Consider the following 26,781-nt stretch of genomic DNA (forward strand, 5'->3'; position numbering starts at 1 on the left):
ATTTGGTATTTTTAGTTTTTTGAGGAATTGCCATACTGTTTTCCGTACGGACCGCACCCCACCAACAATGCACGAGTGTTCCCTGTTCTCCGTATCCTTGCCAACACGTGTGATTTGTTGTTTTTTGATAGTAACTATTCTAACTGGTGTGAGGTGATAGCTGGTTGTGGTTTTGATTTTTTTTTAATGGTTAGTGATAACGCCTTTTCTCTGTATTTCCTCAGAGAAATATCTTTTTATTCCCTTGTCCATCTTTCTCTCAGATTATTTTTTGTCATTAAGTTATATGAGTTTTTTATATTTTGGATGTGAACCCATTATAATTTGCCAGTATATTTCCCCATTCAGTAGATGGTGGTTTGGTTTGTTGACAGTTTTTGTCACTGTGCAGAAGCATTTTAGTTCGATGTAGTCCCATTTGTTTAATTTTTGCTTTTGTTTCCCTTGCTTGATGGGATGTATCCCAAAAGATACTACTCAGACTGATGTCAAATAGTTTGTTTCCTATGTTTTATTCTAGGAGTTTTATGGTTTCAGGCCTAACATTTAAGTTTTTAACCCATTTTGAGTTTATTCTCATATGGTGTAAGAGAGTGGTCCAGTTTCTTTTTTTTGCATGTTGTGTATGATTTTACCAATACCTCTTGTTGAAGAGACTGTGGTCACTCCATTATATATTTTTATCTCCTTTGTCATAGATTAGTTGACTATATAAGTGAGTGTTTATTCCTGGGCTCTCCGTTCTGTTCCACTGATTTATGTCTTTTGTGTGCGAATACCATGCTGTTTTGATTATCATAGCTTCGTGGTGTAGTTTGAGATCAGGGAGCATGATGCCAGCAACTTTGTTCTTCTTTCTTCAGATTACTTTGACTATTCAGGATTTTTTGTTGTTCATATAAATCTTAGGATTATTTGTTCTAATTTTGGGAAGAATGACTATGTTCATTGCAGCATTATTTACAATAGCCAAGATATGAAAGCAACCTAGGTGTCTGTTGATGGGCAAAAACAGATGTAATGTGTTACATATTTGGAATATTATATAGCAATAAAAATAATGAAATCTTGCCACTTCTAACAACATAAGTTGATCTAGAGACTATTATGCTGAGTGAAATATGTCAGGCAGGGAAAGACAAATAACATATGGTTTCACTTATATTAAAATCTAAAAAAAAGAAACAAATGAACAAACAAAATAAATCAGATTCATAAAAAATGAGACCAAAGGGGTTTTACCTGAAGGGAGAGGATGGGAGGATGAATGAAAAGGAGAAGGGGAATATGGTCAATAATATTGTGATAATTTTGTACAAATGGTTATTAGAATTATTGTGGTGATTACATTGTAATTTTTAAAATGTTGAGTCTCTATGTTATCCAACCAAAACTAATATAACCAATATAATACTGTATTGGTATGTACAGTACTTAAATTTAAAAAGTTAAAAATAAAGTGCCACAGTGACTACACTTCTCCATGTAATGACCATCAGTGATTTTAAGGTTAGTGAGACAGTCACAGTCTTGTGGAGCTCTCAGCCTTGCGAGGGAGGCACAGTGGACACCAAAAAGGGCAGTGGGGTGTCCTAGGTTAACATTCCATTACAGGAAACCCCCATAGTCCCGGCCCGGAACCTCCTCCCCTTCTCCCGCTTCTCGTTCTACCTGCCCAGGCCTGCTGGTAGCCCTTGGTCTGCGCTAGGTTTCCTTGAGGCTGGGTCCCGAGTCTGAAGTGGCCCTCAGCCCTTCCAGAGCTGCAGTGGCGTCCTCGGAGGGCTCTGTCACAGGCCTCCTATTCAGAGCATGGAGAGTCCGTGCTGCAGGCTTCTGTGTGCTACCCTGGCACCTCCAGACCCACTTCTGTTTGCCACCCTGTCTTTGGGCACCCCATGTTCCAGATAGTGGCATTTGCCACCACATACGCTTAGCCTCGTGGGGTCGGGGGTGTCAGAGGGCCCGAGCCCTAACCTGGTTCTGGCACATGGAAGCTCTGTGACCTTGAGGAAGCCAGTCGGCTCTTCTTCCGTTTCCGCACCTGCAAGAAAGGGATGATGATAGAACCTGCATTGTGGAGGTGACATGAAAGGGGGGGTTACAACATACCTAAAAGGCCAAGTGTACATGGAAGCTGGTAATGTTTGTGCTGTTACTGGTGTTAACCACCATGACTGCTGCTGCCTGTTGCGTGATGAATGTTCCAACAGAGGAGGGAGCAGGCTCAAAGGCCCTGAGATAAAAAGATTGTGGTGTGCTGGTGGGAAAAAGCACCCGGAGTGACTGAAGTGGTGGGAGAGAACAGGGCCACCGCTGTGTACCACTGTGGGTGCTCTGTCCATACTGATGTCTGGGTAGGCGGTGCCCACTGGGATTTTGTAGTGGTCCTGTGACGGGGGCTTGTGCGGCACAAGACGAGGTCAGAGAGGGAGGAAGGGCCCTCCCCACATCCAGCAGCCTGTGAAGGAACAAGAGCTGTTAGGAGAAGGGCCTTGCCCCTCAGCCCATGTGCCATAAATGGGACCCCGTGGCCGGAGAGGTGGGTATTTCGTTGTATTTCACAACCAGGCTATTGGACACAGCTGTAATAATAGAACAAAAAGTCACCAGACCCTGGTTGCCCACACTCTGTTTGGCTACTGCTTGGCTGCTTGAGCCATGATTTCCCTGTCCTTTAGTAAAAATAGTAAAAACCCTTAGTAAAAATAGTATTAGCCACCCCCTCCAACCTCCATTTCTGTCACCATGCTGTATTTATTTCATCCATAGCAATTAACACAATGTTATAACATCTTGTTTGTAGTTTATCTCCCTAACTAAAGTGTGAACTCCACAGTGACAGAAACCTTGTTTTTCTATACTGTCCTATCCATAGATGTAGAGCAAGTGACTGACTGAATGAATGAATGAATGAATGAATTTCATGCCAGTGCATCAAGTGCAGGGTAGTCTGCATTTAAGGTCTTCAATTTTGTGTTTTCCAGTTTGTGAAGTCCATTTTGAAAACACCAAGGTGCCAGTTGAAAATGTTCTAGGTGAAGTTGGAGGTGGGCTTAAGGTGAGTTGCCAGCAGCAGCCTCTGTGCTGCTGTGCAGTTTCATGGTGCAGTTTGTTGACACCAGCTTTCTGTCACATCCCTGCTTGTAGCAGACCAGTTTCTCCTGGCCAAGTGGCCATGTGTGGTTCTTCGGTGGGAAGTCAGCACAGTGGGAAGTGGAAGAATCGGCTCCCAGGTGAAGGAGTGTGTGGTTAAAACTGGGTCTCTCCATTTATCTGTGAGCTTTGTTTGCCTTGAGTGGGGAGACTACCCCCTCTCTCCTGCAAACAGAAGAAAGCAGGCCAGTGGGCAAAGCACAGGTTCTTTGACAGGCACAACCCTGGATCCTGAGTCCCTAAGTTTGTTGTTTTGTTGTAAGATTTACTATTGTATTTATATTGACAATTCATATAACATAAAGTTTACCACTTTCCATTGTACACGTTGGTGGTTTTTAGTATATTTGCCGTGTTGTGCAGCCATCACCGAGGTCTAATTCCAGAACATTTCCATCCCCCCCCGCCCCCCCCCCCCCCGTGCCATTCCTTTCGTTTGCTCTTTCCCTCATCCCTTGGCAATCACTACGTTTGTTTCTGTTTTGGATCTGCCTGTTTTGAACATTTCATATAAATGGAATCTGTATGTGACCTTTGTGTTTGGCTTCTTTCACTGGCATGTTTTCAAAGTTTATCCAAATTGTAGCCTTTATCATTGTTTTTAAAGGCTGAATAATATTTGACCATGTTTTGTTTATTCATCGATAATGTCAGCTAATAGACATTAGTGTTGTTTCTACTGCTTGGCCATTATCAGTAATGCTGATTTTGAACATTCTTTTTTTTTTTTTAATAGAGGAGGGGAGAAAACATCAATGTATTTGTCTAGTGCATCCCTCCTGGGAACCTTGCCCCAGCTACAACCCCCCCCTGTGCTCAATCCACTGAGCTACACCAGCCAGGGTGATTTGAACATTCTTGTACAAGGTTTTATGTGAACAGTATGTTTTCCGTTCTTTTGGGTATTTACCTAGAGGTGAAACTTCTGGGTCACGTGGCGGCTGCATGTATAACTTTTTGAGGAACTGCCAGGCTGTTTTCTACCGTGTCTGTACCACTTTACATTCTCACCATGAGTGTAACAGGGTTCTAATTTCCCACATCCTCACTGACACTTGTTATTGTCCATTATAAAAATTATAGTCAACTTAGTGTGTGTGAAGTGCTATCTCATTGTGGATTGATTAGCATTTTCCTGATGACTAATATCTTTTCATGTGTTTATTTGCTATTTGTATGTCTTTGGAATATTGTCTTCTCAAATCGTTTGCTCATTTTCAAGTTGGGCTCTTTGCCTTTTTTTGTTTCCCTGTCCTAATGTACTGGGTCACCTAGGTAAGTGCCTTTACTCTGGTGTGTCCCCTCTCCCCTTTGGCTGTGACACAGGGAACAAAGTGATACCTGCCTTCCTCCCCCCCCACCCCCGGGTGTCATGAGAATGAGGTATATGCTGTCGGCCAGTGCTCTTGTTAAAGGCTGCTCAGTGAACCCTGGCCAGTGTGGCTCAGTTGGTTGGAGTGTCATTCTGTAAACCAAAAGGTTGCAGGTTTGATTCGTGGTCACAGCACATGCCAGGGTTGCAGGTTTGGTGCCCTGGTCAGGGCACAGGTGAGAGCGGGTTGATGTTTCTTTCTCTGTCTCCTTCCCTTCCCGTCTCTCTAGAGTCAATAAGCGTGTCCTTGGGTGAGGATTGAAAAAAAAGAGGCTGCTCAGTGAAGGTGGAAAAAAGGGTTGTAGGAGTGGAAGGACAAACAAGGGAGCAGCAGTCTGCGCAGTGATGGGCTTGTTTGTTGTTCGGGTAACCTGGAAGATACACACATTGGAGAATAGAGAGAAAGAGAAAATGACACCCACTGAAACCTGTCCCCAAGAGAGTTGGCATTCATTGTTCACAATTTTGGTGCTTGCTTTTGTCAATATAAGACACATTCAGACCTATAGAGAATTCTTGTGAGTTTATGTGAGCCAAATTGACAACAGTTGCCAGGAAGCAAAACCTCACCAAGTTGAGATAATGTGACTGTTTTACACCTTATTTTATACCTTAAAATTAAAAGAGGAGACATAAGTGGGTTCCATAAAATCTATCAGTGATAGATTAGGGAGAAGCAGGGAGAAGCAAAGCAAGGAAAACTCTAGGATCAGATAAAAAGTAAAATGATAGACACATTTGTTACAGCGGTAGGTACAGGATGGTTAGCAGTCTACAATTAAAATAATAACAGTAACACTGAGGGGATCTGTGGTCTCCCCCTTGTGCGGTGCCTGTGCTTTGAGGGTTCTGGAAAAAGGAAATTTGACATTCCAGAGGTATGTTATCACAGATGCAAAAGAGGACAGGTTCAGTTAAGGTGAAGATTGACCTTTGTTTGGGAAAAATACTGGCCTAGGGCAGGACTGCCTCTCATAAATGGCTTTTTGTTAGAAAGTTTTCATTTTCTGACCTTCCCATGTGGTTACTTTCAGTCTCTTTGAGTTTGTAAAACTGCCACACAGGCCTCCGCTGAGCTGGTCATGTTTCAAATGTGACCTCTTTTCTTCCATGTCGTTCTAGATCTTTATAAAGACAGTTCCTGGCAAATATTTGGGGGGGGTGTGTAACATAGCTTGCATTTTTTCATTTATCAGTATATCCTAATATAATCTGAAATTAATTTCAGACTGTAATAAAGAACTAAAAGCATTTGTTAGAACAAAAGGAACCGCGGTTGTGGAGATGGTTTCAGGAGGCTAAGCTGTGTTGCACAGAGACAAAAGGGACGTCACAAATGCGTGAGAAATAGAGGTGGAGGAGCCAGATGAGCTGATCAAGTGCCTTTATTTGATGCTGTGCTTACAGGCAGGCTGAGTCTGGACTGACTGCAGCCTCGGTGGGGAGGCAGGAATGGGGTTTTTAAAAGAAAAAGCACAGAGCTTGTGGGAGGATAGATAGGAAGGGAGTTAGTCTCTTGTTCTTCCAGATGGGTGTGTCAGGGTTCCAGGATGTGAGCCCAGACAATGGGTTAAGTAAAGGGCCGGGCTGTTCCCATGTACAGGAGGGTCAGTTTGAACACTGGCTATCGTGGCTGGCGCCAGATGTCTATTGTGTGTGGTGGGAGAGTTTTGATTAAGATGGTAGGTAGAAAATAGATAGCGGGAGGGCAAGAATAGTAGGGGAGATATAGAATCTAAAGAACTTGAGACACGTGGTCATAAACTAAAGGGGGGAACAGTGGGGGAGGGGTGTGCAGGGTGGAGGGGAATGAAGGGGGGGAAATAGAACAACTGTAATGGCATAATCAATAAAATATATATTTTTTAAAAAGCTGCAGGCTACCAAGTCTGGTGGGATAACTGAGTCATGGGCAGGCCTGCGGGTTTGGAAAACTGGCCTGACCCTTTCAGGGGAGGCTGCCTTTTTTAGCAGATGTTCTCACCCAAGTTCTCAGTTAGGTCTGGTTTATATAAATGAGGTATCCAAGTTGTGCCATTCTGATCAGACAGGACAGTTCTCAGTTGGTAGAAATATGAAACCCGGGTTTCCCTGCACTGTTTGACCGGCTTGGGTAAACAGCTGGGACAGAGTGCAGGAAGCCATGAGTTTAGTCTGAGGTTCTTCCTAGTATAAAGAGTATGTGAGGCCCTGGCTGGTGTAGCTCAGTGGATTGAGCACGGGCCTGCAAACCAGACAATCACGGTTCGATTCCCAGTCAGGGCACATGCCTGGGTTGCAGGCCGGTTCCCTGCAGGCCAGTTCCCAGCAGGGGACGCACAAGGCAACCATACATTGATGTTTCTCTCCCTCTCTCCTTCCCTTCCTCTCTAAAGATAAATAAATAAAATCTTAAAAAAATAAAAATAAAAATAAAGAGTAGGTGAGGATCCCCTGTCAACACATGTCAGCTGGGCTTTTATTGGTTACAAAACTTGGGCCCTGAGTTGGGCATGGGGATTCCATCTCAGCAGATAAATTCCTTCTCAGGGTTCATATGAAATGCAACTTTCTACTTAAGGTCCACATGATAATCGTTATGCCAGTAAATGTATGATGCTATAAGTTTTTAATGCTCTATAGCATTTCTTCATGTCGTGATGCCAAATTTAATTTTACCAGATTCTCAGATTCGGGAATTTCACATTGTTTTCACTTCTTTTTTACTTATCACCGTATATCGTGTGGCATATATCCTTATATATATCTTTACACACTTAATTATTTTGTGAGTTTAAACACCACTAGTGAAGCCACTATCAGAAGGTGTGAATGTTTTTTTATTTTAATATTTTATTTATTTATTTTTCGAGAGAGGGGAAGGGAAGGAGAAAGAGTGGGAGAGAAATATCAATGTATGGTTGCCTCTTATGTGTCCCCTGCTGGGAACTGGCCTGCAACCTAGGCATGTGCCCTGATTGGGAATTGAACCGCGATACTCTGGTTCACAGGCCCACGCTCAAGCCACTGAGCTACGCCAGCCAGGGAGAAGGTGTGAATGTTTTTTAAGTTTTTGGTTCATGTTGCCCAGTTGCCAGCTGCAAACTTGGACCAGTGTCTTTCCCCCAACACTGTTGAGGGTGCTGCTGTCCCTGATATTTCCCAACACTGCATTAAATTTTTCCCCATTGTTCTGGGGGAGAAATGATCATTATTTTAATATGCAAGAGAAATAGATTTATAAAGCCCTTTTTTTTTAATTAGTGGGATTGCTTGATAGTTAGCTTAAATACTAAAAAATATGATACATTTGAGTAATTGCAGAGTTCACAGAATGATCAAATGTCAGGTGAAAATTAAGTGGCTGATATGAGGTAAAAGTAAGCTTCTTTCGTCAGGTTTCGTCAATGGCCAGACTGCTTAGGGCATAGAGGCAGTTAAATGACAGGGGCTGTTGAAGGAATGGCTTGCATCTGGCATCTGGGAAAATTGAGATCTAGACTGTAGTTGTGGAAATTATAAAAGGAAACTATTTTGCAGGAGCGAGGTGATAAAGCATACAAGTGCGGAGTCACAGGAGGAGAGAATGAAGTAGGAAGATGAGCCTTTGAGCCCTCGGGCCCCTTTTCAGATATGGCTAAACCCACCATGTGTTTGATGACGGGGAGTGAGACCTAGTGTCGAATCCTTTTCTCCTTTTATATTTGTTTGTTGGTTTAAGTAAAGTTAAGAATAAAGTATAAAGGGGTTGTGAAGTCAATTTTGTTTATAAAAACTATGACTTTTAAAAGCCCATTTGGGAAGAGAGAAAAGGGAATACAGATGGGAGAATTTAGTTCCTCTTCTTGTTCTGGTCAGTTCTTCCCATGTCCTGAATGAGACACATGAAGCCTGAAATTAGAGATTAGAGGGCCCTGGGGGGAAAGGGGTGTGGCTTAACCAAGCCCCCTCGCCCATTCAGTGCTGGGGCTGGGCCTGACGCTAGGGTTTGCCCTCGTCTTCCTCATTTCCCAGCTGCCTTTCACAGTGGTTTAAAACCAACACTTGCTTTTTTTTTAACTTCTTTTTCTTAGATCAGTGAAAGGACAACAAACTCACAGTTATTAACAACCACACCTAAAACAAAAGCAAACTAAAAGGACAGCTAGATCAGGAGCAGAACCATAGAAATGAAGATCACATGGAGGGTTAGCAACAGGGGAGTGGGAGGAGGAGAAGGGGGGAGAAGGTACAGAAAATAAGTAGCATAGACAGTAGGTAGAAAATAGATGGGGGGGCAAGAATAGTATGGGAAATACAGAATCTAAAGGACTTGAGACACATGGTCATAAACTAAAGGGGGGGTAATGGTGGGGATGGGGTGGGTGTGCAGGGTGGAGGGGAATGAAGAGGGGGAATAGAACAACTGTAACAGCATAATCAATAAAAAAATAAATAAAAAAAAAACAAAAACAAAAAACCAACACTAGCCCTTCCTAGTAGCGGGAGCAGTTGTTTCCAGTGTCTCTAGTCCCACAGGATCTGTTTTGAAGGATTCTCCCATTAGGTTATTTAACAGGTAATGACAAATGCAAATACATTTGCATGTTTGATTAATGTAAGTACACATAGTTGAGCAATTTATAAAAAGTAGTACTGCATTTGCAGTTGAGCTTTTAGGAAAATTATAGAGTTAAAAAACACCTTTCTTCCCCCAGACCTCAGCCTTGCCTTTGAGCATCATGGGCTTGATCAGAGATTTGACAGATCACAATTGTCCTTAGGAGGCTTGTGTTGATGCAGGACTTGGAATGCCCTTTCCCCCTGGGATGGCCAGGCAGACCCAGCTCAGGGATCTCCTTGGCTGGGAACCTTTGCTACACAACATCCCTCTCCCTACACCAAAAGAAACGTACACTCACCCCTTCCCACTGGGCTTGGGTACCTGCTACTTATTCTACCGTTATACCGCTGACCACTTGTTGCCTAGTCCGCTGTTTGCCTCTCTGCCCCTTGTGGTCTGTTAAGGGGATGCCTCTGTGAATCTCGATGGTCTGGTACTTAGGAAGCAGTGTGTGCACGCAAATGTGTGCCTGTCCCTCTTCCCCAGCTGCTCACCATCTGCATTAGGTAGGAAGTTAACATTGGAAAAGAGGAGAGAAGCTGACAACGCTCTGTAAGAAGTATGCCATTATTGTAGGAATTCAGTGGAGAAGCATGCTATGTCAGTGGAGAGAGCATGAGCCTGTCAAACAAGATGTTTGCTGTGTGACCTTGGGAGAATCCTCTCTCCAGTTTGAACCTCAGGTTCTTGATCTGTAAAATGAGGATTCTGATACTGAAGCGTTGCTGGAAAAGTCCAAATAGCTTGCAGCATGTACCTAATGAATTTTAGTTACTACTCCTTTCCCCAAGGACTAAGAGAAATGGTCTGTTCTTTTGGAATGAGGTTGTCCAATTACCTTTTGAGGGGTTGACTACAGGGATGTATATGAGAGTCATAACAAGGATGGAGTGACCTTGTTTTGAAGTGTTGGGGGTATACACTCTCCCTGCTCAGTGAGGATTGGCAGGAGGAATGACTTGGCCCAGATGCCCAAGCATGTAGAGACTTTTCTTTTTTTTTTTTTCAAACCTGCTGGTACTGTTGTGGTTGTCACCGCTGGTCCTCCAGCATCCTTGGGCTTTTCTCAGCACAATGTGGGTAAGCAGGCCTCTGAGGGAATAGACTCCACAGTGAGCATCCTATGCTTTCTCTGCAGGTGGCCATGAACATCCTCAACAGTGGGCGGTTCAGCATGGGCAGCTCCGTGGCCGGGATGCTCAAGAAATTGATCGGTAGGTAAGTCAGGGACAGGAACCCTTTGCAGCACAGCCTTGTCCCTGCTGCCTCTACTCCAGCCTCGAGGCTTTAACATGTCCTCAGAGCAAGTTGGTGCTGAGCCAGGCCACCTGGACAAATGGTCCCACTCAAGTTTAGAACCTGGGTTTCTGTTGAGACCAAAGAATATACTCGGTCTGTCCCCAAAGGGTGTTCATGTTTCAGTATTCCTCTGATTTACCTAAGTGGGGAGGAGGAGTGGACATTCTGTTAGAGATGCAGAGAGGTTGCCGCTCTGACCACTGAAAGCAGAGACACTTAGCGAACATCCTAGTGTGAGCCAGACACTCAGAAACATAAGCACTGGTTTTTACAAGACCCCCACTTGTAGGTGACTTTTCACAGTGGGTGAGGAATGGGAGCAGGTTTGGAATTCAGCTCTCTTAGCCTCTTGATCTTCCCTTTGTTTTTTTCTGTTAGGAGACTTGAAATCTGGATTTTCCTTTGACAGTGAATTTAAAGTCACCCTATAGGGTGTGTGGGCACAGAACGTCTACTGTGTTAGCTTTAAGGAAGTGACTGAGGGATGTGCAGGGGGCCCGGGGTTTGCTTGGCATACTTAGGAAGGTCAGGGCAAGATGGGAACAAGAAGGCTTTGTTTTGGGTTCTTACCTTCATTCTATAGATGAAGAGACTGATGTTCAGAGAGGGTAAGCTTTGCCTGGGGCCATGCGCCTGGCTCTCAGAGCTGACCTCGTCAGTCTCCCAACTCAGGGCTACTCTCACTCGGCCAAGCTGCTCTCAAGGCCCCGAAGCCCTCTGGACTTCCTCCCCACCTGGAAGTTCTCGGTCCGAGAGCTTTGCAGGGACACTCATGGTCAGCCTCTCCCCAAAGGATGTAGAACCTCTGATGAGATGCTCAGTTCCAGGAATGTGTGAATGTGAGGGCCCGTTTACCTTACAGGCCCCCCATGGGGAGCAGTTTGTGATTGGGTCATAGCTGTGCAAGTGTTTGGAGAACACTGAGCATGGGGAGCAAAGTGTTGCTGACTGGGTAAGAGGCTGCTGTGTTCAGTTAGGGGCCTTCCAAGCTGGGCTGATGACTCGGTGTATGTTTACAACTGTACACTTTGAGCCATCGGCTCAAGTTTTCAAAGGACCATCTTGCTTTGGTGATGAACAGCTATGACAGGTGTGAACCTGTCTAGGGTGTTTCTGGAGGCCCAGCTTCACTCTGGATGCTTCCTACCTGAATCTCATGTAATCTTCAAAACTGTGCGGTTGGTGGTATTGTTCAGGGAAGAAAAGTTGTTTCCTTACCAGCGGGTAAGGAAAAAGTGCCAGATTCAAACCTGTGTTTGACTTCAAACTCTGCTTCCACATCTGTCCACTGCCATAGACAACACTGGGGGTGGATAGTCCCTCCTCCAGTCTGGATTCACCAGGAAGCAGGGGCTCTGCCTTTCAGGGTAGTTGGCCTCAGCAGACCTGTTTCACGTAGTTCCTGCACGAGTGTCTGAAAGGGGGTGGTGATAGCCTTAGGAAATCATCTTAGGACAACCAGAAAATTGTTCTTTTTAAAAACTCTGCTCTTTTTCAGAAATGACTGCTGAATATGCCTGCACGAGGAAACAGTTCAACAAGAACCTCAGTGAATTTGGACTAATTCAGGTACTGATGGTTACACATTGGTACCTCTGTTGCTTTCACTGTGTAAGCATTATATGTGGCCTTTGGGTGTCTGAACTGATGATTCCTGTGCAGTCACTGGGGAAGAAGACAAGGCTTTTATTTATTTATTTATTTATTTATTTATTTATTTATTTTTGCAGATTTATTTTTTTTTTTAATTGTTGTTGACTTAGAGTTGTCCTGCCTTGTTCCCATTGCTACTGCAGGAAAAATTTGCCTTGATGGCTCAGAAGACTTATGTAATGGAAAGTATGGCCTACCTCACTGCGGGGATGCTGGATCAACCAGGGTTTCCTGACTGCTCCATTGAGACTGCCATGGTGAAGGTAATTCTAGCACATCAGAGGGAAGTTGAGCAAAGCTCCTTAACTGTAGCTGGTCATTGTGGTCAAGGAAGGAAAAGGACTCGTCTGAGGTTACCTGGTGAGACCAAGACTATCAGGGCTCCTGTTTGGCTCGGTCTCATCACAAGGCCCATTTTCCTTAGAGCTTACCATTTCATCACCAGCCACTCGGCCCTTGTTCCGAGGTCCTCCTTTTGGAAGGGAGTCACCACGACCTTGTGCTGACCTTGCTTCCTGGTTCATGGTAGGTGTTCAGCTCAGAGGGTGCCTGGCAGTGCGTGAGTGAAGCCCTGCAGATCCTTGGAGGCTCAGGCTACGTGAGGGACTACCCCTATGAGCGCATGCTGCGTGACGCCCGCATCCTGCTCATCTTTGAGGTGGGTGCCTGCCAGCTCCACCTTGTTCCACCATGGACCCCCGAGCCTCCTAGTTCTGGCTCCACACTGGCTTGTGCGTTCTGTCGTTTAACCTTCCTCACAACACAGCCTAGACTCTGTTCTGCAGATGAGGAGGCAGAGGCTGAGGCCAAGCAGCTCACCAAGGGTCCCACTCCCGAGGGCCCTTTTCGCTGAGCTTACCACCTCCTGGCTACCCCTTGGCAAAGCCAGAGGTCTTTGCCAAGTTGCTTCTGCCAGGTGTGGTGGAACGAGCAGAGATCACCTTGTAAGAGGCCTGTGATTGACCTTGAGTGCTCTCTCTGGACCTGGGTTTTTTTCCCAGTATATTGAAGGTGCTTAAGAAGATAATCTCTGAGGGCTTTCCTAGCCCAGCACTTTTTATTTTTTAATTGCCTTCCCCTGTGAGTTCACAAGCCTAAACATGCTGAGAGGGACCTGGGTAGAGAACAAAAGGAGGGTGGGGCCAGAGAGACACTTCAGACACCATTCTATCTGTGGGGTGCTAGTTGTCTTGATTGTGTGGACTGACTGACCCAGGAGGAAACCAGAATAGCAGGGAGTAAGGGACAGAGGTGCATCTTTCCTGAGGGCACTGAGGTCTCATGAAGCACGTGCACTTGGCCCTTTGCAGTCTTTGACCAGACCTGGGGAGGGCTGCATGGGCCAAGGACAGGGAGATGGAATATGCTAGGAGGCCCAGACAGAACCCAGCCTGCCAGCTCTGTGTGAATGGAGAGAGAGTAAGCAAGTCTTGTTGGAGAAGTAGCCAGTCCTGCTTGGCGGAACTAGGGCAGGTGATGGAGTAGGTGAGGAGAGGTTGGAAGGGGAGACAAGTAACCCCATTGTACAGGACCTTGGATCTTACTCTGAGGACAAGGAATTATGAAAGGTCATGGCTGTTTGCAGTAGCTTCTGTAGGACAGGTGAGTGGACAGTGGCATGGTCTACCTGGTCATACACACAGTACACCAGGGCTAAGTCACACAGGCAGTACACCAGGGCTTACTTCATGGGACAGCTTTGACATCTCCACTGTTGACCACAGGGAACCAATGAGATTCTCCGGATGCACATTGCCCTGACAGGCCTGCAGCATGCTGGCCGCATCCTGACTGCAAGGATCAAGTAGGTGCCATTTCCCCTCGCTGCTCCTCATGTCCCACCTGGCAGAGCTAAAATCATTCACTGGCTGGCTGGAGAGAGGGAAGGTGGGCAGGAGCCTTGGCCAGTGAGCGTTGGGCCTTGAAAGCCAGGCTCCAGAGCTTAGCCTTTACCTGAGGGTGATAGGAGGGGCCCTTTGCTTTGGGAATCCCTCAGTGCCCTGTCCTTATGGTCACTCCCCTGACAGTTCTTGTTTCCCATGCTGCAGGGAGCTGTGTTTTCAGAACCGGGGAATGAGAGATGCCCCTTAAACAGATGCCAGGCTTCAAGGCCAATGCGACCCAATTTCTTTCTTTTCTCCCTCTCTTATTCTCTTTGTCTTGCTCTCCTCAATCCCCATCCTGGGGCTTGGGCAGTTAGAAATCACTGCTGGACCCCATGAACAGGTGACGCTGAGCATTTTGCAGAGTACTTACAGCAAGAGAATGACCTGAAAGCTGGCTGTGACTTAGTTCTCTGTGGAGGAAGCACAAGTGCAGCTCTGCCTCAGAGGAGACTGGCCGGTCTCTGACAGGCCGGAGGGCTCATCCTGCAGCCAGTTGTCCAGCAAGGCTGGGGGAAGGTCATATGGGGCCTTAGTTAGCCCTTTATGGCTTTGCATAGTCATAGTCAGGTAGAAGGAATGGGTGCCTTAGAGCTCCGGGATACCTGTCGGTGGGGGTTTGTGGTGCTGGACAGTGGGAGGAACAGCAGAGCCTCAGATCATGGGGCCATGGGCTTTCTGCAGTGAACTTAAACGGGGTAATGTGACCACTGTCTTGGATACTGTTGGCCGGCGGCTTCGGGACTCCTTGGGTCGAACCGTGGACTTGGGGCTGACGGGGAATCTTGGAGCTGTACACCCCAGTGTTGCGGTGAGTGGACCCACGGGGTGTAGCCTATTGGGTATCTCCTCCCCAAGAGGGAAGTGACCAGGGGTGTTGGGATAGACCAGCCAGTCTGAGGGACAGCCGATACCCTGTCTCCATGAGTAATGATGGAGAACAGCCTGCATGTTCGCCCCGGGTCCCCTGCCATGCTCTGTGCCAATGGGACAGGATGGGCATCATGGGGAGGAGGTGCTGCACTGAGTCCTTTCCTCTGACCTACCAGGACAGCGCCAGAAAGCTCGAGGAGAACGTATATTACTTTGGGCGCACTGTGGAGATGTTGCTGCTCCGCTTTGGCAAGGTATTGGTCCCCTTCCAGACCTGGAGTGGCAGGCTTTCCAACTTTGGTGTCAAGGAGATGGGGCCAGCATCTGTGAAATGTTTTACGAGTACCTGCCTTTAAAGCTAGGCCCAGGAAGAAATTTTGCTCACTTGTAGAAGGTGGGGTGGGGAGGCAGGGCTGTCTGTGGCTGCCTGGCCCATGGACCACTCAGCTAGCTGGGTGAGCACCCTCTAGGTGAAGAGAAGCTCCCTGCATTTGGTGGAGGCAGCCTGGGCCTGAATCTCAGGACCTGATCTGTGAGGCTCTTGCTTCTGTTTGTATATTAAGCCCCGACCTCTGGTCTCAGCCAGGTTCCTGGGACCTAGTCTTGCCTTGACCCTTCATCAAATTTAGACAGAGTAAATGCAGAAGGCAGCCACGAGCCAACTTCTCACAGTCCAGAGGGAAAGGCAACATTAGCACCTCTAACCGGAGGCATAAAGTGAGGCTTAGAGATGGGTAAAGGTTCGCTCAGGGAGGGACTGTTGTGGGTAGGGGGAGTGTCCCAGGTAATGAACCTCCAACCTGGGCATCTGTGTTCCCAGACCATTGTGGAAGAGCAGATGGTCTTGAAGCGTGTGGCCGACATCCTCATCAACCTGTATGGCATGACGGCTGTGCTGTCTCGGGCCAGCCGCTCCATGCGAGCAGGACTTCGGAACCACGACCATGAGGTGAGCGTTCCCGGCCCTGCCCTACTGCGCCCACACACAGGCAGCTTCCCGCTGACATGGTCCTGCTGTACTTTATTGAGGCCCGTTGGTTGGGGTTCATGGGTCATTTGGTGATATGCCCCAGTTGAAGAATCTCATGTGGGAGGGCCTGTGCAAGGCACTCAGTTGTGGTCCCATAGAGGGTGAGTGAAGCGCAGGGTCTGTGCCGCAGTTGACCTGGAGGCCGATGGGTTTGCCGGGTTGTGCCTGAGGCCTTTTGTGAGCACTGAAGCTCCTATGGGGCGTGCGGGTCTCTGTTACTCAGGACGCAGGGCCACCCCCTTTCGTTTTCCTCCCTGAAAGAAAGGCGGGTGAATGATGGGGTTCCAAACCTAGTTCCCTCACCCTGTTTGTCCTCCTCACCCTGCTGGAGGGGGTGGATGCAGTCACTGAGTGCCTGCTGTGTATTTGGTATTTATGCCCCTTGATGCACAGTATCTGGTGGCCATAGGAATTGTGATGTCTTTCTCTCAGGGGAGGAAACAGACTCAGATGTTGAGCGATTTGCCCTTCAGACAGAGCTGGTTTGGCTTAGGGCTGGAATTAGAATCTAAAGTAGCGTGACTCTTGAGCCAGGCCTCTTGACCCTAGCCAAGCTGTCCAGTAGTACTATGAAGCTTAGAGGTCAGTCACCAGTGAGGGGTTGCCCTTTGACCCACACAGGGTTCTCTCTGACCTTGGTCCTTGCAGGTTCTGTTGGCCAACATCTTCTGCACGGAAGCTTATTCCCAGAATCTCTTCACCTTATCTCAGCTGGACAAGTGTGAGTAGGGTTGTCTTGGGAGGGAGGGGGAAGAGAGGGTCTGACTGCAGGCGACTGCTAACAGTGAGCTGTTTCTGGACCCTGTCAGGCTCCCATGAGCTGCTGGCTGCTCACAACTTCTGCCTTGAGTGAGGGCTGGGCCAGACTTGTGCTAAGGGATTCAGAGCTCTGCCAGAGTCCCTGAGTGGGCCTTGCTGCCATCTGCCCAGGGAAGGTTTACTTACAAAAGAAGAAGGAGTTTCTCCTTTGTTCATTTCCCTGCACTGCAGTGGAAATGAAACTGCCCGACCTGCAGATGTCTCAGGCTACTTCCCTAGACTGTGCAGGGATTTCGTTTGTGCTGCTCAGTCTTGTCAGTTTGTCTGGAATGTTCATCCTCTTTCATAGCCATATGTCAGAATATGTAGCATGGGGGCGACTTTCCTCACAAGTCCCCCCAGCCGCCACAAATGAAAGTAATCATGACTGAGACATGATGTGATCTGCTTGGGGAGGAGAAGTGGCCATTTTCCCAGAGGAAGAAGGCCGTGGGCAGTGGCCAGTTTCTCAGGGGAAAAAGGCCAGCAGTGGCCAGTTTCTCCAAGGAGAAAAAGGCCTCGAGCCCCCTTCTCTAGGGCCTTTTATTGGGTTCTAGCACACAGGAATACAGGGCGGCAAGGATCAAACAGTAGATAACATCTCAAAGAAATCTGAGGGCTTGGTATGAATCCGAGGCTGTCAGGAACAGAGTTTTAGGGTTTCCTGCTTGAACCCTTAACATATGAATGAAAGCACTCTTAGCAGCGCAGATTTCACAGGTTTACCGGCAAGTCTTTGTGATGCCAGATTTTCCCCAGGACATGCTGTAGCAAGGTAAGGAGCTGCACCTCTCCCCATCAGGTATTCAGGCTTAAGGGGATTAGAGCCAGGAAGCACTTCTCCCAAAGAACATGGGGACTCGGGCTATGTCAAAGCTGGGGGGCTCTTTGTTGCAGCCCCCCGAGTCCTTCCATGAAGGCCTCCCAAGTGATTGAGTCTGGTTTAGGTTGCCCCCACCCCGCCCCCGCTGTGAGGGGTCTTACCCACCATTGACTTTTGGCCAAGCTTTGGGGGCAGCGTTTGCTGCCAGAGACAAGCTTTGTCTCCTGCGGCTGGCACTCCCAAAGGTCATCCCTCGCCCTTAGCCACAAGGGGTGGAGGTACAATTCCTACAACCAGGCAGAGCAGTCTGCAACAATGTAGCTTAAATTCTCCTTCTCCCCCTACAGTCCTGCTGGCCTCCAAGGCTCCCCTGAAGAGACCAGCCCTGTTGCTAAGGATTATGGAGAAGGGCACGTAATTCTGTGTAGCTCCTGGCTCTGCTTGCTGGCAGGCACCCTCCACAGTGCTGACCTGACTGTTAATGTGCTGTGGAGAGGGAGGAAATAGTTTACTCTGCAGTAATAGGCTTGAATCACAAAGGGGTGTTTTATTGAGCAAATGCCTTCTCCCACAAGATCTGAAGTTTTTAGGGATTAAAAGGATGAGCTCTTTGTTATTTGGAATGAAGCTTTTCTAGCCCAGAATCACTTCCTGGGGTTCAGAGGAGTGGTGTGGTCACTCCCAGGCTGACTCCTGGAAAAAATGCCCCAGCAATATTTCTACTGTCGCAGTGCAGAAAGATTACCTAGTGTCTCTTTTCCCCTCCCAGATTCTCCAGAAAATCTAGACGAACAGATCAAGAAAGTGTCTCGGCAGATCCTAGAGAGGCGAGCATACCTCTGTGCCCATCCTCTGGACCGAACATCCTGAGGGACAGTGTTCTCTGCTGCCGCCGTCCCCTAGGCCACAGGACATTGCTGGACAGCTCTCACTTTTCCCAGAAGGTGTAGAACTGGAATTAGTTCAAGTTGAACTATTGCTTCCTGGACTTCATCTCAAGGTCTTTCTCCAGGCCTGAGAGAGCCTCTTCCAGACCTGACCTCTGGGCACTGCTACCTGACATGATCCCAGGTTCTAAACAGAGACGGGGAGAGAGAGAAGGGAGTTTCTGAGACCTGGGATTAGAGGATGTGCTATTAGTGTAGGAAACCTCACAATGGAAACTGGGGCTTGTGCTGCTGCCTCTGTGACAGGAGCCTGTGGGGCCTGTGTCAGGCACGGACGGCCATTTCTACTAGACTACACATTACCCAAGAAATAGCTCGAAAGCTGTGTGTGTGCCGTTCAGACCAGGGTCAAGGTGCACTAAAAACATGTTCCAGGAAACATTTAACAGAGGAGAATATAATATGGCACAGTTTGTAATAAAGAAAATAAAACAGAAACGATACAAGAAAATAAAACAGAAACAATACAAGTAATTGAAGATTAACCAAGATGTTTGTAAACTACCAATAAATCAAACATTCTAACAGGAAAACACAGGATCTTCCTTGAGACACATGAAAAGAGAAAAACATCTTAATTAAATTTGAGACGCAGCAAAAGCATTTATAAGAAGAAAATAGCTATACAAGGCTACCTCTAACAGGAGAAAATATGAAAAATGCACTTCAATGTATTCTTGAACAATCTAGAAAAAAATTATGAAGAAAAAATATATATCAGAGCACAAATAAATAAAGTTGGGATACAGCAAAAAGGGTAATGAAATAAAATGCTAATTCCTTGAAAAAAATGTCTAAAATTTGCAAACTTCTTATAAGTCATTAAGCACGAAAAACCAAATAATTCATTAGAAATTTCATTAAAAGTTTAACTGACACCACAGATAAAAATCATTAAAGAATGCCGTGAACAATTACCTGTAGCTTCATCTACTCCAGCACACACAGGAAAAAGTGGAAAGGAGTGGAAGTATTGCCACATGGGACCAAGTTGTGGCCTTACCTTGGTTGGCCTGCTATAACTGACCTGAGGCCCCACACAGCTGAATGACCTCAAGACTTAAAGGAGAGGTTTCAAGCACTGTCTGTGGTGAGTGAAACAGTTGTAGTATAGGTTTTCCAAATGCCAAAGTCTAAGAAAGTCTGTAGATGATGGGAAAACATCTTGCTCTCTCAACTCTCTTTAGTCAAATAAGCTAAATAGGGGCCAGCCTCAAAACTGTGGGTGCCTGGTTACCAGAGATCTAGAGTCTGTATTGTTCTGTTACCGAAGAAGTAAAGTAACTTCTTCAACATTCTATTCCATGGGCCTTTTCCTTCCATCAGTCTTGCCTGTAAACCTCTCAGGCTTTCAACTTCTCACCTTCTCAACTACACTTCCCTAAATATCCAAAGGTTTCCAACACAGCACTCCCCATGACTTCTCAATAGAGAAACCAGGGTCCTAGCTTTCAAAAGAGAAAGTTGCAGTTAGACCTGGGATTTCTGATTCTGTTTCCTGCATAATCCACGTGTCTTCCTGACCCTCCTGAGTAACCATAGCTGCACAGTGGAGATAACGCGAGAAATGAATTCCTACAGACGTTGTGAGGTGCATATAACAAAAAAACTATAACATCCGTGGGCCATCATTACATGTGTTTGATGCAAAGACTCCGAGATGGCAAAACGACAAGAAGGGCTTAGGCTTGAATCTCAGCAGTGTGGTCCTGAGAGAGTCACACTGCATGGAGCCACAGTTTTAAGTCTTCCCTTTAAAGAGTTTAAAATTAAGAGGACCAAGATTTTATTTATTTCATACAACATTCTGTTACCCTATTGTACTTGTCATCAGGCCTTGCGCCTCTTACGGGCCCACACGGCGGACAGCCCCCTGTCCGGCCCCCAGTGGGCCCTGCCTCCTGCACCTCTGTGCGTCACCTCTGCAGTGGTTACCAACCGGGTCCTGCCCAACAAATACAGCCAAGGTGATGAGAGTCATACACAACATATAAACAGACAATGCCACCTTCATTTACTCTATGAGTTTTCTCATTTTGTCTCATTGTCTCTCTTCCTGTCTCTCCATTTTTCTGTCTCTATTGGGCGTTGTGGGACTACAAGCATGTTGGGAGAGGCAGAGGACAGGGTGCCGATGAATATTCTTTGATTCAGAAGACAGCCACCCAGAACAAGCACACTTCACCTAGAATGTCAGTAGTTGTTATACTTGAAAAGCCCAATACAGATGCATAGTAAGTGTTGGCTCTTCTTTACTCTTCAAAAATATTTATGTGTGGTGTGCATCTGAAGGCACTATAGGCTGTGGATGTGGCTCTGATGGATCAAACCTGGGTCATCCATGAGGAATTTGGTAAAGATTTCTGAGTTGCTACATTTTGTGTTTTTAAATTTAGTAGATACGGCATGAAAGCTGTGAGACTCGGGAAGATAAATCAGTTAGTAGTGAGGCCCAGGTGCCAGTAACCAGAAAGACAGTGGCTGTCCCAGCTGGAAAGCCGGAAACAGCTGAAGCCATAAATAAGACCCAGTCTTAGAAAACTGAAAGAACACCCAGTGTGCTTCTCTGGGGCATCTTCCGTGAAGGTCTCACATAAATCAGGCCAGGTTTCAGCCAGAATAGGTGTGCTGCAGCTCTGGTATTCATTAACACTCGTGAACCCAGGTATTGAGCTTTTGAAAAAATGACCTGTGTGAAGAAACAATAGAAGAACAGAGGCAGGTCTAGGGTAAGAAAGGTGGGGCTGGCATCAGTTGGAAGACGGGGAGATCATCAGTTGGATTGCAGAAATGGGAGTGGGGCTGGTGTCAGCTGGAATTCTGGGAAAGTTGTGTAGGGCTGGATGAAGTTTAAGTGTATTGCATCTTGTTTAAGAGATTGTTTAGGTCCATTGAGCATGTGTCTGTTTGCCATACATTACTTGTCCATAAATGTAAAGTATTATTTCTAGGCTCTCTACTTATTTCCATTAATCTTCGTGGACTTTCTACAGCAATAACATTCTGTTGTGATTATTATTTCTTTGTACTGTGGTTTGATATCTAGGATTGTAACCTTTCCAACTCTATTCTACTTTCTCAATTGTTTGGGCAATTTTGAGTCTTTTGGGTCCATATAAACTTTAGAGTTATTCATTCTGGTTCTGAGAAGACCAAAACTGGTTTTTTTGGTAGAAATTAATTGCACTAAACCTGTAAATTGCTTTGGAAAGTATGGTCATTTTTAACAATTTAACCTTCCTATTTATTAGCATGATTTTTTGTGTGTCTTTTTCAATTTTTTTATTAAGTATTTTTATTGATTATGCTGTTACAGTTTTCCCAATTTCCTCCGCTTTACTTACCCTCCACCCTGCCCCCCAACCCTCCAGCATTCCCCTCACCCTTAGTTCATGTCCATGGTTTGTACATATAAGTTCGAGTGCTCTGTTTCCTACACCATTTTTTATCTTTCCCTGTCTATTTAATGCCTACTAATTACGCTTCTTCTTCCCTGTACCTTTCCCCCCATTTCTCCCTTCCCCCTCCCCACTGCACTCCCTCTGTGTGATGTCCATTTCTCTGATTCTGTTCCTGTCCTGGCTATTTGCTTAGTTTCTGTTTTCATTGTTTTTCTTTTCTTTTAGGTTCACTTGTTGATAGTTGTGAGTTTGTTGTCATTTTATCATTCTTATCTTTTATCTTTTTTCTTAGATAAGTCCCTTTAATGTTTCATATAGTAAGGGCTTAGTGATGATGGACTCTTTTTCCTTGACCTTATCTGGGAAGAACTTTATCTGCCCTTCCATTCTAAATGATAGCTTTGCTGGATAGAGTAATCTTGGGTTTAGGTCCTTGCCTTTCATGACTTCAAATACTTCTTTTCAGCCCCTTTTTGCCTGTAAGGTTTCTTTTGAGAAATCAGCTGATAGCCTTATGGGAACTCCTTTGCAGGTAACTATGTCCTTTTCTCTTTTTGCTCTTAGGATTTTTTCTTTGTCTTTAATCTTGGGTAACTTAATGATGATGTGCCTCAGTGATGATTGGTGTGTTCCTCTTTGGGTCCAATTTCTTTGGGACTCTCTGAGCTTCCTGGACTTCCTAGAAGTCTATTTCCTTTGCCAGATTGGAGAGTTTTCCTTCGTTATTTGTTCAAATAATCTTTAAATTTCTTGTTGTTGCTCTTCTCCTTCTGGCACCCCTATAATTCAAATATTGGAACGTTTCAGGTTGTCCCAGAGAGTCCTCAGCTTCTCTTCATTTTTTTTCTGGATTCTTGTTTCTTTGTTTTGATCAAGTTGGATGTTTATTTCTGCCTTTTGTTCCAGAACATTGCTTTGAATCCTGGTTTTCTTCTTTTCACTGTTGGTTCCCTGAATATTTTGCTTTATTTCATTTTGGGTATCTTTCATTTGTTCTTCCAAATGAAAGATATCTTTCTTTGAAGAGAAAGGTATCTTTCTTTTCATTTTTTGACCAAGCTCAATCAGTTCTGTGAGCATTTTCATTACCAGGGCTTTAAATTCTCCATCAGTTAGGTTGGCAATGTTCTCAGCACTTAGTTCTGAGGTTTTGCTGTGTTCTTTCATGTGGGCCATATTTCTTTGTCCTGGCACACCTGATAAGTTGTAAGGGGTGGGGCCTTAGGTATTCAACCAGGCAGGGCAACCCTCTTTGCTAGGCTGCCTGTGGGAGAGGGGCCAGAGAGGGAGCAATGCAGCTTGCCTGCTTATCTCTTGAGTCAGACTGGAAGAATCCACCACCGGCAACCCCAGCCATAAACCACAGTCAGCTTCGAGTCTCAGTTTTTTCCATAAGTCAGTCCCTCCTGCACAGCTCCACTGATCGGCAGTCAGCCCTGCCCCTCAGCCACCTCGCCCGGGTTTTTCTGAGTCCTCTGCCTGTGAGGCCCACCTTACCAGTCTGGTTGTTCTGGATGACTTTTCTTTAATTCCTTGCTTGTCAAGAGTTCTATGCAGTTTAATTTTCTGGTGCTTCTGGTTGTTTAGCGATTTTAGATTGGTTGTTATCCCCCTTTTGGTTGTGCGAGGAAGTGAAGGGTGGTGACGCGGAGGCTGCAGCCTCCGAGTCATTATGGATGAAATGAGACATTCACACGGACTATCAAGTTCAGTGGAGGAAAAAGGACTGCATGGCTTTTCTCTCAAGGGCAGCAAAAGCTGAGGCCCTTGCCATGACCAGCCTTTATTGGGTTGACCATATTACAGGATGGTCCTCATTTGCTATGCACAGGTTGCTTTAGGTGGTTCTTTTTGTGGAAAACAGAGGAGCCAGTGCCACTAATCACATCACAGAGGAGGGATATTTCCAAATGAAAAGGACAAAAGTGGTTGAACCAGTTACACTCATCCTTGGAAGTTTTAACATGAAACTTAGGAAGTTGCTTTGCAGTAAATGTTTGCTTCTGGGGGCTGGGCCTATGCCAGGCAGAGTGGTCTCCTACAAAGGGTTTCTACCTCTGTCTCCATCTTGGCTGGAACTCGCCTCAATTTTTATTCATTGTCTTATAAGTATGATTCTAGAGTACTTTCACATATTTAATTACATCGGTTTCCCAACATTCAATTCTTTTTTATGCAGCTGCAAATGGGATTGTTTTCTCTATTTCTTCCTCAGATTTTTTGTTTAGATTTAATTAATTTATTTTTACATAGAAGGAAATGGTGGAAGAGTGGGAAAGGATCATCAGTGTGTGAGAGAAGCATGGATCACTTGCCTCCCACACATCACCAGCCTGGGACTTTGAATGCATTCTGGGCACGTGCCCTGACTTTGAAGTGAATCAGTGACTCAGTTTTGGGGATGATGCCCAGCCCACTGAGCCACACCATCAGGGTTGTTCTTCAGATTTTCTGTTATTTGCCTATACAAATGTGATAAATTTCTGCATGTTAATGTTATATATTGATACTTGTCTAAATTTTTTAAATTCTGTCCATTTCTTTTATTCTCTGGTTTCTCTTCTGGTATCAGCTGCAAAAAGTGACAGTTTTACTTTTCTCCTTGAATAAATGCATTGATTTTTTTGTTTGTTTTTAGTGTGCTGTAGCTAGAAGTTCTAGCAGTAGTTGATTGAAATAGAGTGGAGAGAGTAGACATTTTTTTTCTTTTGTTCTGATGTTAAAAAAAGCTGCCTTTTCCCACAAACCAGTATGATAATGGCCATGGGCCTATCCTATATAGCATTTATGAATCTGAGGGATTTTCACTGTATGTTCATTTTTTAGTGCTTTTTAATCATAACTTGACATTGAATTGTGCCAAATACTTTTTCTGGAATTTTGATGACCACATGTAATTATTGATTTTGTTGATTTGTTTAGTCACTTTAATGTTTTAAAATGTTGAACCAGATATGTATTTTTGGTATAATTCCTACTTGATTATAATATATAATTCTTTGATAGTGATATATTCTTTTTTACAATTTTATTTATTTAACTTTTAGGGAGTCAAGGGACGGAGAAAGAGTTAGAGAAACATCAGTGTGTGGTTGCCTCTTGTGCATCCCCTACTGGGGATTGGGCCTGCCAGCCAGGCATGTGCCCTGACGGGGAATTGAACCAGTGACCCTTTGGTTCACAGGCTGGTACTCAGATTGCTGAGCCACACCAACCAGGGCATACTGATAAATTCTGTTTGCAATTAATCTGTTAAGAATTGTTTGTTAGGATTATTGGCCAGTAACATTTTTCCTTCATTTTGTCTTTGTTTGGTTTTGTTATCAGATTTGTGCTGGACTCATACTATGATTTTGAAGTGATATTCTATGATTAATAAAATAGTTTGAAGAAAAAATGCACTAGTTATTATTTAAATATTTGGTAGACTTCACCTGTAAGTCATGTGATCCTGGGGTTGTGTTTTGTTGGGAGTTTTTATTACTGCTTCAATGTCATTGCTAGGAATTGGTCTATAGAGATTCTCTGTTTCTTTCTGGTTGAGCCTCGGAAGGCTGTATGGTTTTGTGCAAAACCTATTTTACCTCAATTGTCAAATGTGTTGATATGCAATGGTTCACAATATTTTAATGTTTTTTAACCCTGTAGCATCAGATAATATTTTCACTTACATTTTTTATTTTATTCATTTTTTTAATGATTTTATTTATTTATCTTTAGAGGGGAAGGGAAGGAGAGAGGGAGAGAAATATCAATGTATGGTTGCCTCTCATGTGTCCCCTGCTGGGAACTGGCCTGCAACCCAGGCATGCACCCTGACTGGGAATCGAACCGTGATCATCTGGTTTCCAGCCCCGCGCTCAATCCACTGAGCTACACCAGCTGGGCTTACTTTATTCATTTTTGTTCCTTCTTTGATGGGTCTTACTATTGGGCTGTCCATTTTATTTATTTTTCAATGAATCAGGCTTTATTTTATTAGTCATTATAGCTTTGTTTTACTTACTCGTACTCAGATCTTTGTTATAAATTTTCTTCTACTTATGTGTTTGTGTTTTTATTTCTCTATTTTCTTCAGGGATAAATTTAACAGATTTTTTTGGATTATTTTCCTGCTCTTTGGGTATGCCTTTATAGCTATACTGTTTTCTCTTTTAACTGCTTTATCTTCATACTAGATTTTGTTAGGCTGTTTTCAATTTGTGTGAGTCTCAAGGTAGATGTAGATTTCTATTTGTTTCCCTCTGTGATCTATTAATTGTTTAGAAGCATGTTGTTTTAACAGCATCAGAACGTCCATACTACCCAAAGCAACTTATTGATTCAACACAATCCCTGTTAAAATACCAATGCAATATCCCATGCAATGTTTACTATATAGAATAGGACAAAATACACATAGCAAATCAAGTTCTTTTCACCAAATACCTCATAAAGGACACAACCTTTGATCCATCACAGAGGCCACATCCATAGCTTACTGTGTCCCAAAATCCACATCAGTGTAAATATCTTGGGAGCTAACACACAAAAACCACAGTGTACGCATCCACACTGGGGCTCTTGATGTAAGCCAGGCGGTGAGAGATGAATACCATAGGATCTCACCTTTAACTGGAACCCAATCAAAAGAAAAAAGCAAGCAAAATATAACCAGAGACATTGAAATTAAGAACAAGTGGACAGTAACCAGAAGGGAGGTGGGAGGGGATAATTGGGGAAAACATTTTCAGGAACAACTATAAAGGATACATGCACAAAACCAAGGGTGAAAGCAAGGGATGGAGATGGGTTTAGCTGGTGTGGGGCTGGTATGAGGTAAATGCAGACAACTGTAATTGAACAACAATAAAATAGTTTAAAAAATAAAAATAGACCCAGTTTTAGAGAACCAGGCATAAGAGTCTGATGTGTCCTCCTTGGCCATCTTCTCAGGATGTCTCACCTGAGGAAGCTCAGTCTTCAGA

At 44.9% G+C, this 26,781-nt stretch overlaps 1 protein-coding gene across 3 annotated transcripts in view; it reads left to right on the forward strand.

Annotated features, from left to right (window-relative positions):
- Positions 1 to 18,883, forward strand: part of ACAD9 (acyl-CoA dehydrogenase family member 9) — a 62,004-nt gene extending 43,121 nt beyond the window's left edge. For all 3 annotated transcript variants that reach the window (XM_037147436.2, XM_053672914.1, XM_053672915.1), the window contains 11 exons: positions 2,985 to 3,058; positions 10,246 to 10,321; positions 11,905 to 11,975; positions 12,203 to 12,322; positions 12,589 to 12,717; positions 13,784 to 13,863; positions 14,627 to 14,753; positions 14,992 to 15,069; positions 15,636 to 15,764; positions 16,494 to 16,566; positions 18,236 to 18,883. In XM_037147436.2, coding sequence (XP_037003331.2) covers positions 2,985 to 3,058; positions 10,246 to 10,321; positions 11,905 to 11,975; positions 12,203 to 12,322; positions 12,589 to 12,717; positions 13,784 to 13,863; positions 14,627 to 14,753; positions 14,992 to 15,069; positions 15,636 to 15,764; positions 16,494 to 16,566; positions 18,236 to 18,336 — 1,058 coding nt within the window. In that variant the 3' untranslated portion in view covers positions 18,337 to 18,883. The remainder of the gene's footprint in view (positions 1 to 2,984; positions 3,059 to 10,245; positions 10,322 to 11,904; positions 11,976 to 12,202; positions 12,323 to 12,588; positions 12,718 to 13,783; positions 13,864 to 14,626; positions 14,754 to 14,991; positions 15,070 to 15,635; positions 15,765 to 16,493; positions 16,567 to 18,235) is intronic.
- The last annotated feature ends 7,898 nt before the right edge of the window (positions 18,884 to 26,781 follow it).

The sequence above is a fragment of the Artibeus jamaicensis genome, unplaced genomic scaffold (assembly GCF_021234435.1).
Source record: "Artibeus jamaicensis isolate MK-2021 breed Jamaican fruit bat unplaced genomic scaffold, CSHL_Jam_final contig_793, whole genome shotgun sequence".
In the NCBI taxonomy this organism is placed as follows: domain Eukaryota; kingdom Metazoa; phylum Chordata; class Mammalia; order Chiroptera; family Phyllostomidae; genus Artibeus; species Artibeus jamaicensis.